This window comes from Photinus pyralis, unplaced genomic scaffold, assembly GCF_008802855.1.
Source record: "Photinus pyralis isolate 1611_PpyrPB1 unplaced genomic scaffold, Ppyr1.3 Ppyr1.4_LG3b, whole genome shotgun sequence".
NCBI lineage: Eukaryota > Metazoa > Arthropoda > Insecta > Coleoptera > Lampyridae > Photinus > Photinus pyralis.
The window spans coordinates 4,226,353-4,239,152 of record NW_022170510.1 but is presented as its reverse complement, the minus strand read 5'-3'; the positions used below and the strand labels follow the sequence as shown (position 1 = coordinate 4,239,152).

The window sequence follows — 12,800 nt, the reverse complement described above, 5'->3', positions numbered from 1 at the left end:
CAACCGAATAGGTTCAGCGTTTGGCAGGGACAGAGAAGCGTGACCCCACGGGGTCATTTGATTTGACCCATTTTCAATAAGCTTATTACATGCGGCATATAGGTCAACTGTGCAACTAAATCGGTCCCAGCGTTTGGCAGTTATAGTGTTCATGGACAGATGGGCAGATGGACACCATCGACTCCCCTATAAAGCTTGCATATATAGCTTTGCTCTGGCGCTTAATATCTACCTAACAGATCTCAACAATATTCAAAATCGTCGCGTAGGTACAGGCGTATTTTGTGTTGCCTAACCAGCTTCCCAGTTCCAGTGCAAATGCGAATTTGCTGAATGCAGCCAACCAACGAAGGAATTTTTTATGGTTATCTACAATTTACAAGGTAAAATAATAAAATTAGTATAATTATGCGCTTTTGTGTTTAAATGTTAAAAATAGTGTTCTTATCACTATCCATTTTTGTGTTAACCTATCCATTAAAATGACAGCTTTATCTGTTGTTTTCAGAAAGTCACAATCTCTGTTATGTCATTTTCCTGTACATTTGGCCCCATTTTCACCCTTAAATAAGAGTGTAAGCATATCTGCTCCACTACTTATATAGATATTTATACTTTTTTCTTTTAGATGGGAACAGAGGTGGATAAAGCGCAACATGCAAAGTGGAGCAAGAATGAAACCACTATCTTTGATAAAATAATACAGAAGCAGATACCAGCCGAGATCATTTACGAAGATGATCATTGCCTTGCCTTTAATGATGTAAATCCACAAGCTCCCACTCACTTTTTGGTTATACCAAAAAAGCGAATTCCGTTGCTTGATGCAAGCGAAGAGTGTGATAAAGAGCTTCTGGGAACATTGATGTTAACTGCTAAGAAGTTGGCTCAGGAACGACTACCAAATGGTTATCGATTAGTTATTAATAATGGTGTTGATGGATGTCAGTCCGTTTACCATCTGCATGTTCATATTTTAGGAGGGCGACAAATGTCGTGGCCTCCTGGTTAAGAATAGAAAAGTTGATATCTAGTACATGTACCTATGTAAATTGTTGGTTTAACAATACATTAATCAGCACTAATAATAATAATCTTTCTTTTGCTATACCTCAACAACTAAAACAAAACATTGTTCGGCAACCTATTCTCATGGTTCATAGAGTCTGAGGAGTTGGTTCCTAAATAAATATAGGTATTTAAATAAACAACAAACAAAAACTGCTACATTACTATTTTTGCAATATTTAGCAGGACAAAAATTCAAACTTAAGTCAAGTTTTTAACTATTTAAACATTGCCACAAATTGAAACCTATAGTTTCATATCCTTTACAATACAACATTAAATAAACTTAATTTTTGCTTTTGACATAATCTTTTAATTCATAATAATATTAACAAATGTAGGTATACTTATCTAAATTCTGATAAAATTGAACAAGCTGCAATAAAATCATACATCTTCCTTTCTATGACACAAATTTAGCTTATTGTGTACTGTAACAATATTTCTTTATGATTACAGTTTGGGCAAATGGACAGTACAAAAATAGCTATTTGTGTATTAAGGGCGCCAAATGATATATTGTCGATTGAAAGAGACAGTTGACGGTATTTACCTTACGAATTAGGAAAACTGCAGGAAAACGTATCTACCTAATTCATAAATATAATAGTTAACTAGGTGGTTCGTTATGTATCTAGTAACTTGAATGTTACATGCAACTGCAAGTAGCAAAACGCCTAGCATTGTTATGTAACGGTGTAACGTAACGAATACGTCACGCTATGTAACATACATGTATCTATATGTTACATGAACGTAATAAGTAACACAACGGAATGTTACAACAAATCACCCAGTTATGTATCGTATATACAAACATACACATTACATTAGTAGAGTAATATGTAATGCAACTGAAGCTCGAACTGAAGGCTTAAGCAAATATGTAACATAGTTTAAATTATCTCGCGTGACATTTGTTTGTAATTGCAACACATTATTGAACAGATCTATCACTCCACTTTCCATGTCAATAGTTTTCGTCGCTCTCTCTCATTCCGAAGATTACCACATTATTCTGGCTACGTATTTGTTCGATTAATTTTTGTTGTTGGTTAACCGTTTTGTTTCAATGCACGATTCTCGTCTTCCAAAAGCTTAAACTTATCAAAATCTTCAATAAAGGCCGGTATATTGAGGGTATGTACCTATTTCCTTCCTAATAATGTGTTCCATTTCTTCTTTCAACTCCCGTTTAAAATTATCAAATATTTTACAAAGTTCGGAGGTATCAATTGTTTGTTTATAATTGATTTGATAATGCAAAATATTATATTAGGCGAGTGTAAACAGAATTATCTTAAGATGTCCTTGTATATGAATGAGTACCTACGTGTGTTAGTGTGTATGATTCTGGTTTAGCAACATTATTTTATTCCAGGTAATGTTTGGAGTAGGTAGGTAGGTACTATAATATAAATGTTTCCACGTTTTAATATCGAAAAACGTATGCTTTTTACAAATTTCAAAATGAATTTAGGTGCTTTATTTGGTTTGAAATATAGTTTTATTAGACTTTAGAACGACTTGTAAGCAATTTTATGACTCTGCAAACACCAAGAGCATTACAAACGAAATGAAATGCAGATAAATAAGTAAATTAATTTTAGTAGTTACGCAGAGAGATAAATGTAAAATACAGTAGGTACCTATCGATTATAAACCTACGAAAACAAATTGCGGAAAATACACTTGATTGCTCTCTTAATTTTCATTTCGAAATTAAAACGGACGGTATAGGTAGTAACAATATGTATTGTATTCTTCCCAATACAAAACATTCATTATTGGTGGTTTACCATGTCTTAAAGGAACTGAGATATTGAAAAAAGTAAACTAAGGTAAAATCAGAATCATAAAGTAAGGGTCAGCTTTAGAAAATAATGCGCGGGAACCCACACCTGGATACGCTAATCTGCTCTTTTGTGAAGCATCTGCACGCTTTACTTGCGTCGATGATTGTAAAGCACGATATTTATATAACGGCAATAAAGGACGTCTTTATGTATTGTCGAATATAAATAGCTATCTAGATGTAATTACTTGGGTAGTTAGGGTGCATTTAACACTCTTACAACCCTTAAGTACCTATTTTATATGTGACCCTAGTAAGTAGGTGTAATGTAGGTATATGCGTAATTATTTTTAATTACTCCTCTATGTGAACGTTATTCTATTGAAATATGAAGAGTGCTTTTCTACAAGTTACAATATTCGTCCACGAAATGATTATATCATAGCACCATCATTACATAATTTGCTGTTTTGCTTTTTTTTACAGGACCTACTAGTTACTGATATACAAAATTAAACACTTAGTTATCAAAGTGATGCGTATCGACGTTTTCACAGCGAAACTGGTTGTAACTCATGATCTTGTCATATTTTAATCCGAATTCTTTCATGACTGTAGAGAAAGCAGTCGATTTATCTTGGTGGTGGTAGAAATAAATAATTACAGTGCCATATGCATTTGGATGGTTAACACAGCCATAACATTAGCACATCTAACACGGTGAACTCATGTTCAAAAATTTGGCGTTCTCATTTCCTTTATTACGAAATCATTAGATAGTTTGAAAGTACCATGATGTTTCTCACTTTTGTATTTCTGGAACCTTACATTTGCTGTACAACAAAGATATAGGTATCTTACATGGTTGACTATGGTATATCTACGTTTAGAACCCCAATCTGTAGGTACTTAGTCTGATGAAAATTTAGTTACTGAATGGCTACATTTGTAACAGGGATTAGGTAGGTACGTTTCATAGTAGGCAAATCTCTGAAGGTTTTGCTGAAATGTTGACTGTGTGCGGTAAAGTTAAATTTTTGCCCCAAAATGTATCAACGGCTGGCTCAATTCCAATTCTCTCAGTAAAATGGACTTATTTGCATTTTACCTGAAAATTGAAAAACTGACCTCATTTTCTCCATGACTAACCTGCCTTTGTCTTACTGAAATAAAGTGTGGCTCTTTTGGAAAATTATTGATCGAAAATTAAATTTAGAGTAACCAATGTTGGAAAACCCATTATCTAAGTATCAGAACCACTCTACAAACCCCTTTAAAATTTCGAAAAAAAAAAAACCCCATTTTAATGCTCCCGTTACAGGGTGCAGTTCGATACTCTGTATTTAATTGTCTGCTTTCCGCTTAAAAGTTTATACATTTCGTTTCACATTACGAAGTAAATAAAGGAACATTTATTTAAATGCAGATATAAATTCGATAATTCACTAGAATATTGCTGTACATGTCTATCTATATAATTCAAAAATCGGAGAGTTAAGTATTTACATTCACTGATTCTAACGAAATAGAAATATAATATCTACGAGCGTGGATTTTCCTCTATAGTTACCTAATAGCAATGAATTCTAATAGTGTTAAAAACCCTCATATTATGTGAAAATCACTGACATAATATACACCATTCTGTATTTTAGCGATCAATTCCTTATTGTCGCAAGTGATGTTCACTTATTTGCGCACTTTTGACCCGCTGTGGTTTCATTTAACGTCAATATCACTAAAATCACTGTTATGACCAGCAAAATTGTGAGAATTATTTGGTATTGCTGCAGGAGAATTCAATGGCATGGTCGATTGTAGCACCGATGAATTTGGCGTGATGTGTAGGCACGGGCTATCGATACATACAGGACAAAATGTAGAAAAGGCCCCCAATAATTTTCTGCAAAGGAAAATGGAATTTGGCACATATCCTAGGTACTGTTGTTCCACTTACCTATAATGATGGTCTAATTGGGCCTTCTCTATTCTTTTGTCTTTAGCCCTGCGATTTTGAAACCAAATTTTGATTTGCGTTTCGGATAATTGTAAAGATTCGGCTAACTCGCATCTCCTTCCCCTACTTATGTATTCCGATCTTTGATACTCGATTTCCAAACGTAACGTCTGTTCACTGCTGAATGTTGTTCGTTGACGTCTTGGTCGACCTTCTTTTCTACGCCTTCGTGCCACTGCAAATAAAAATAACTTATTATTAGTATTATAGGTCTCATAATTCAAGTATGAAATCAGAACGATATAATGAACCCGTTACCAACATTACACGTCCGAAGCATCTCATAGCAGAATATTGTTGTGTAACAAAGCACCCGTTTTCCGCCTTAACGTTTACCCGTTTTAGTAATCACTCTGTTACATGAACACCCGGTATCTAGAAGTGTTTTAAGTTGGGCGCTTTGTTACGAAAAGTGTCGTGCAGAAAGTATATTTGTATTGAGTTTAGGAGTTGAAGATAGAAGCTAAAGGTAATTGATTTAGTTTCTAGAGTTGTGTTTCACCCGCCGCTACCGTAAGTAAACGCTGCAATTAATTCGTCGTTTGCCACCGTTCCCGTCCAGATATTTCAATTGCATTTGTTGCATCTGAAAGCTCTTTTCATTTAGAAGATGAGAGCGAATTAATATTTTAGAATTCTGCTCTGTTAAGTAATTATTTAGCAGGTTTTTGTTTCGTATGGTAATTTAAAACGAACACTAAAACTGCAAGGCCAAGGTTTACGCCGATATCAGTTTTGATAAGCAACCTTTATGCCGATCTGAGAAATGCCAATTAGCAATGAGTCTTTTTGGACTACGACCGACTTTAGACATTTCAATCCGGCCAATTAGGTAAATGCTAAATTAATGTGTTGGCGTAAACAGGATCCGATCAAGTCGTGAATGGTATCAAAAGAAGGTTTTAATTAATTTGAATTTTAAGAGCAATTTCAGATTTATAGGACGTCAGCAAACCGCACATTTCATTAAAGAATTTTTAATTTTTGGATGTAGATACAAAGATACCCGAATACGCTGTGCGGGCTCGGAAACCGTCGATCCCTCCATGAAATAGCCGAATTTTATAAAAGGTAAAGTTGTTGCCGAAACGTAAAATCTTTTCGCTTTTGACTTTTTTGTGAGTTACATTTGAAAGGGCCTTATTAAATTTTGATACTTTCCGTAAATTGATTCTTTTAGTATCATTCAATTTTCATTTCTTGGAACATTCACTTTACAGTCCCCGTATCCGAATTTGATTTTGATATTTCCGTAAATTGATTTCGCAGCCGTAAGACCGTTTAATTTGGTTTTGCAATTAATTACACCGCACCGTATCTATCGCGTTTGTTTTTTTTTACTAAACTTTGCAGTACCGCTACGTTTAATTGCAAGGTAAGCTTTTTGATATTTTTTGTTCCATTAATTATAAGGGACGAATTGTTTCGCTTTCTTGCATTTGATTTCCTTTTCCCGTAGCTATCGTTAATTAATTTGTGTTTTCTTGCTTTCATCTCCCTCGTCCGACTCCTGGAGTTGACGGATTGAGTTTACCCGGGGTTTCCGAGACCGTCCCACAAACCGCTGCTACCGCCGACTTTTGCCAGGAACAAGGCCGTACCGTTTGGGGCGCCTGAGTTTACCGGTCCGCCGCTATAATAGCTGCCGTAGAATTTAAGCGTACTTATTTAGTTGCGATTCTTTTTTTTTCTCTTAATTAAATTTTATTTTTATAAAACTAATGGCCCCTTTAATTTTAAAGCCTTTGGTGCGCGAACTACCCCAAGTTCGCCGCAGTTGTGTAAAGTACGTCATGCAGACGTTATTTTGTTGTTGCATAGTGAAGCCTTTCTATAAGGTTCTCTTTTCATTAAAAGTTACAACTTTGAAAGTGTTCTACCGTCCGAAAAGCCATCAAATTTAGTGTTATCATTGAATAATAAATCTGAATTAAATCAGATTTATTATTCAATGGTGTTATCAAGATAAATTGAGTTTCATGAAGCTGTCGGCGAACGTTTTTGTGTCGATTATAAGTGCACTTCAATATCGCAAATGGTTTACGACCAGATTTATTTGGATTATTTAATAACTGTAATAAGATTCCTTTATTTAATTGCCTGTTGAAGCCCCAGTGCGGGATATGTGTAAACAGGCCCTAAAAGCCTCTCTTTCTTTCAGGGTATTGTTTAATTTTGTTTTTCTTGTTTTTCGGAATAAAGTTTTGTTATTTAAACTGTGTGTGTATTCGAACCCAAAGTGCGACCCAGACAGAGTATTCATGTCAGATTTTTGTATTCGTGCCCAAGAATTATGTCGGGTGCTCATGAAAATTTGTATAGTTAATTATTTGGCATTTTCGAAAGTGAATCGAGGCTACTGAGATTTTTCATTGACACCCGTACGTCTACGACGGAAATAAATACATACAATTCTAAATTTAAAGGTTGTTTTGAGGTAGCTGGACAGGTATTTTACAGTGTACAGTGTCCTTATTTATGGAAACATTTAAATTAAATTTAATACATAGGCACTTGGAACACAAGCAAATATAACACCAGTTTTAAAATTTGGTTTTCTATATGCGCAATGCAACTTTCTTATTTATTCATATGTAGGCACTTTGAATCAAACTAAAACTAATACCGGTTTCAAAATTACCTACTGTTTACGCATGCTGTATGTCTTATTTATGAAGGTATTCCATGAAATTTCTAATGTAGACAATGCGCAATGCTTACGAAAGCATTAAAAAAAGTTTGATATGTAAATACTTCGAATAAAACTAAAACTAATGCCCATTTCAAAATTTGTTTGTATTTATATACGCTCCACTATTTTTCGACGATAGGCGGCTCATTAGAAAGAGAATGGGGTAAGGATCTCGTGCCTACCGGTATTTTTGCCTGGTCCTAGCATTAGGTAATATTATTAGGAGGAAAATACGCTCTCATCATTTATGTTTGCATAATGGCTTTTTAACTTAAACTTGTTTAGACTGCAATCGTTTTAAATATAAATATGGGCCAATTTTATATTGTCATGAGGATCTGCTCCATAGATAATATTCTAATTACATTACGTATGTAACTGGTTAGAGAACTAATCCTTAAATAGGTACCTAACAATCGTGAATTAGTTCAAGTAATCGTGAAAATTTAATATCAAGACCATCAGTGCGGAATAATCAATTAAGTGCATAATATGAATCGCAGACAGTAACCTATATTACATTGAAGAAATACAGGAAATGCAAAAATTAGGAATTATGGCTGATTCGTTATGGCAATGACAAAGAGGGGTTGCTGGATTCTGGCGTGCGAACGTCCGAATGTTGCAATCAAGCACATTACCTACCGACTACCTACCTATTAATACTCACGTATATGATGGAGTAGACAATACCGTCATGTGCTGTGATTGACGGAAACGAGAAGCCCTTCCTCGCGCCATATGTCATGTAAAGCTTTCAGATGCCTAATTTTTAATTATCCACATTAAATGAATACGTGAACAACCCTTACTTACTTCCTATACGAAATCTTAATCTGTTTACATTTCTCATATATACATAGGTATACCACCGGTTTAATATGTACTTTGAAACAATTTAGATATAAGATCATCTATCCTAAAACTAAAAATTACCCAAAAGTCTAAACTAAAAACAACAATAACAACATACACCAACCCATTCATCAAATGGATATGAAACTTTCGGTTCTTGAATTTTTAATTAGGTACCTACTATTAAAATAAGATGAAACGTCGGTATACTATATAATTAGCTCTCGGCTATAAGTTTTTGAAAATCCTGAGGTAGGAGTTGATCTGATAAATTAACCGTTATTCAATGGATTGACGTAAAAACGAGGCTGCTGCTGCGAGTTCCGCGACGGTTGAAAAGCGTGTAAATTTATTTACGTTAAATCTCGGGCAATCTGCCATAGTTGTTTTGTTGAAGATGCAGTTTGTCGGTTTCGAAAAAAGTCAAATGAAGTGGTAAAAGGTTGTGGACAGTTTTTAAAACGGTTTTACCGTTTCCCGAATTAATATAATAATAATAATTTTGTGTTCATTCGAATCCTTTATGCGATCCAGATAGAGTCTCCATGTCAGATTTTTCTACTCGTGCCCAAGATGTTAATCAAAAAGCTCTCAAATGTCAAAATGCTCGTCAAAATGTTAAGTCCATATTAAGATTTTTCTTCTAGCAGATGCCGGATGTGTATGAGGAGAGATTAAAAAGTTCTAAAAGTTTCAATTTTGATTTGTTTTGGGGTAGTTGAATGTGGGTGGCGTAGTGACCGCACGGCAATGCACACAGCAATATTTTGCGATTAGATAGACGTTTTACTTTATTATTGAATATGGATACAGGATACGTTATAATGTGCCGATTTATAACGGCTTATGTAGAGAATATTTTATATTTATTTTGTGTTTATTTAATCTGTAATAGGATTACATATTATAGAGCTTTGTGATGGATGGTGCGACGCTAACAATACCGTGGGTAATATCTATTTTTCGTTCAACAAATCCGATTCTGTATTTATATAGTAAATTTTTTTTGGAATTATGAGACGCGATCACTTTCAACATCTTTTTTGCACTTCTTTAAGGTGGTTTATTTATATACGTCGATTGAGTACCTAAAGTCGTACGATTGTACGCAGTATACCAGACAATTTCATTTTTAATTTGCTTGCTTGAAGTTATAGATTGACAAAAGCTTCCATGTAATAAAGAGGTAGTTGAATTATTGTGTTCCGTGTCAGTAATAATAAAATTTAAATAAGGGATACAGTAATTAATTATTTCTCAATGGCCTAAATTATAATTAATAGATAAAGATCCTAACATTCCAGTTTATAAAGTAATTTAAGTATGCTCTTGAAATAATCGCTAATCACGCAAGGTATGTGGGAGGGTTGTTTAAAACACATGTCTTATATCTCACCCCCACCTGAATTTGATGACGAGTATTTAGACTTGTTCAACTGTACAGATGTAATCTCATCATAATAATATTTTACATTTCATATTGTGTTGGACTTATTCCGCGGATTCTGTTGTTGGCTGAGAGCACGCAGAGAGCTCGAATAAAATCCTTTGTTATAGAATTGCAGTAAGTAGGTACCTACTTGTGAGAAAATGACGCTTTCGGTGGTTACAATAATTATCACATTGGAAACTTCTTTATTGTCTTCCATTTATTGACTATGTGACAGAATGTAAATTCATCTACAACAGTAGTTTGATATAATTGCGAGGTCTTCTTAATTTGTATTTAATGAAACTTTGAATTAATTCGATTCAATGAAATTAATGACGTTCCTTCCCCCATGGCGGGCGACGCCGACGCGCCTATACGAATAATAGCAGATTTCAGCTTTTGTCCTAAAAAGATATCAATAGCTATAAAACCACAATTAATTTTAAAATGACTGATTCTGTTTAATGAGTGTGATTTTCTGCAACAAGTCAGGAAGGTGTAACACATATTAACCAAAAAATGAAGCGTGTTACCTATGTCTTACGTACAACATTATGCCTACTTTGAGCAATAGTTTCTAAAATACATTTTTGTGGTGTCTAGCTCTAATTTAGAATCTATTAATACTAATTATGACCTCAGATCTGATGAGACAATGCTTAATTATTTCTCTATTTAGTCGGTCATCTGAAGCTGGCTAAACTGTCGTTGTCCAACCGATCCTAGAAGTGTCGCATCACTCGCAATCAACCGCACCGCATCATGTTTGATAATTGATTACAAAAATACAGGAACCGACAACTAAGTAGGCGAGAGATGACGCATCCCCACCCTTAATTATTTATTCATTTCATCTATTGGTGTGCTATTGAGCGCCCCTGGTTCCTCCTGCTCATCTACGCATATCCCGCTCTCGCCTTCTTAGCTGCCGGTTTCTGTAACGCATAAGATCTTTGAGGTCATATCGCCAGTCGGAACAATTAAGGATGTGGAATACTTGTTCTAAACGCACATAGATATATGAGGCTGTATCGAAAGTTTAAAAAAGAGTGAAGAGTGAAGGTCCAAAGGACATTCAACCAAACAAATATTCCGTATGTTAATTTTAAGTTATCATATTGTCGATTGTAATCCAGTGAGCTTTTTTAGTCATCTTCGTCAAGTTTATCAATGAGTTAATTGTTCTAAGTTGTATCTGTCGCCCCATTGTTGGGATTTAGTGTTTATTTACACGCTAAAAACAGGTCATATTGAGTTACATACACTACGTTGCGAATTAAGTATTCCTTGGGGAAAAACAAGTTTGAGTTTGCGTAGAGTCAGCATTTCTGTAGGCAGCCCCGAAAGCAGGTAAACCAATGAAAATTAATAGCATATCTCCGCTATTATTATTCCACCATTCAATAGGGGTTAAAAAGTTAACTTAGTATTCACAGAGGGGATTATTATGCACGAAATTAGGCATTCTGGTTTGAGTAGTCAACCTGGTTAGACCGACTTCTCGTTTTGGTGTTGCAAGAGTCAAGGCGAACGATTCAATTAGTGGCAGTGGCGCTAGATAGAAGTAATAAGCGTTTCCATTGAGCCTAGATCATTTAAATTGGCTTTCGGAAGTAACCGAGCTTATACAAAACAGTTAACTTGTGTTCAAAGCGGCCGTTAGTTTTCATTTTTTGACCAGTTGGTTTTTTGGAAGATCATCATTTTCCTCAGTGGAAAAATTACGTAATGATTAAGCCCCAAGTATCATTTTGGAGTAATGTGAAAAAGTCCATTATAGTTCCGCAATACGCATTCCAGTGTGAGAGTTAGAAAAAAACACTCGTAATCGTGTCGAGTTCAGTTCGAAAATAACACAGACCGTCCTTGTAAATAAATGCGGTCATCAGCGCTTTCCTTAAAAATACTTTACCGCGTATTGGCGCAGTGCAATAGAGTAAAAAGGAGTTGGATTTATTTCATGTGGAACCCGCAATTACAACCAAGAAAACTGTTAGTAAACCCAGATAATATTCAAATTCATTACTCGTGCCGCCTAAATAGACGTATAATTAGCCGTAAGAATTCCAAACCTTCCACGTCGAAGAAAAAAATGTGCATTTCTTTTTGTTAAGGAAGTGGAGGCGGAATTTGAAAAGAACATGAAATTGTTTTACTTGGAGAGACGCATTTAAATTTTTGACAGTTTTGGGGAAGATTTTTAGAATCTGAAGATATAGGCATATAGTTTTTAGTTCTAAAATTCTTTCTGATTTTCCTACTTGACTATATGGGCTATATGGCAAATTTATATACCTAAACCAAAACGGTACTAAACAAAAAAGTCATTAAATAAATGCGTTAATAGATATTGTAGCGAATTTTCTAGAGAGATATCGAGAAGCCATCACCGGCGATAAAGAATGGAAATGTGTGTGAAGCATTTTTCCCATGAAAAATATGCTGATTCGAGAACTCTTTAGGTTTAGAAGCTTTATGTTTGCTACATAACCAAACTGAATTGTGTTTAATTTCAGTTCTATAAGATCGATGACGAAGTGATAACCGATAAATAGTGAAATTCGCGCAAAAAATACACTTTATGTGCACATGAATTATGCACAGTTTATATTAGTCCCAATATACTTAGGTATCTAATGAGCCGGACTTGCGCTGATTTATAGGTGAAACGAATAATCCAAATGCGTCTATATCTATATAAATAAATATTTTATAAACTTAAAGTTTGTTCTTTTTTCTTATATTATATTATTTCATATTAGGTCCTATAATTGGTGTAAACTGTTGGGCATTAAATCATTAAATAAATAAATAAATAAATAAATAAATAAATAAATAAATAAATAAATAAATAAAAATGTTTGTAAATTTGTATGTGCGGTCCATATCGCATTCTTTTGTCTGTGGAGAGAATGCACCAGTGTGGGACAAGAAGGCAAAA

General features: G+C 34.5%; 2 protein-coding genes across 2 annotated transcripts; one reads left to right on the top strand and one right to left on the bottom strand.

Moving 5' to 3' along the window:
* The first annotated feature begins 207 nt into the window (after positions 1-207).
* LOC116166889 (histidine triad nucleotide-binding protein 1-like) lies at positions 208-1,085 on the top strand. The gene is made up of 3 exons (XM_031482082.1): positions 208-383; positions 509-575; positions 629-1,085. The coding sequence occupies exons 1-3, from the start codon at positions 334-336 to the stop codon at positions 1,010-1,012; spliced, it is 501 nt and encodes a 166-aa protein (XP_031337942.1). The 5' UTR covers positions 208-333; the 3' UTR covers positions 1,013-1,085.
* Positions 1,086-4,417: 3,332 nt separating this feature from the next.
* Positions 4,418-5,160, bottom strand: LOC116167023 (homeobox protein rough-like). Its single transcript, XM_031482257.1, has 3 exons — positions 5,139-5,160; positions 4,821-5,055; positions 4,418-4,766 (listed from the first exon to the last, which is right to left on the bottom strand). Exons 1-3 carry the CDS (start codon positions 5,158-5,160, stop codon positions 4,583-4,585), a joined length of 441 nt encoding a protein of 146 aa, XP_031338117.1. The 3' UTR covers positions 4,418-4,582.
* Positions 5,161-12,800: the final 7,640 nt, after the last annotated feature.

Coding starts and splice junctions, on each gene's coding strand:
- LOC116166889 (XM_031482082.1), top strand. CDS start 334: ATGCAGCCAACCAACGAAGGAATTTTTTATGGTTATCTACAATTTACA. Junction 384..508: donor GGTTATCTACAATTTACAAG/GTAAAATAATAA, acceptor TGTTGTTTTCAG/AAAGTCACAATCTCTGTTAT. Junction 576..628: donor TTTCACCCTTAAATAAGAGT/GTAAGCATATCT, acceptor TTTTTCTTTTAG/ATGGGAACAGAGGTGGATAA.
- LOC116167023 (XM_031482257.1), bottom strand. CDS start 5,160: ATGCTTCGGACGTGTAATGTTG. Junction 5,056..5,138: donor GCTTCGGACGTGTAATGTTG/GTAACGGGTTCA, acceptor TTTTATTTGCAG/TGGCACGAAGGCGTAGAAAA. Junction 4,767..4,820: donor CAATTAGACCATCATTATAG/GTAAGTGGAACA, acceptor TTTCCTTTGCAG/AAAATTATTGGGGGCCTTTT.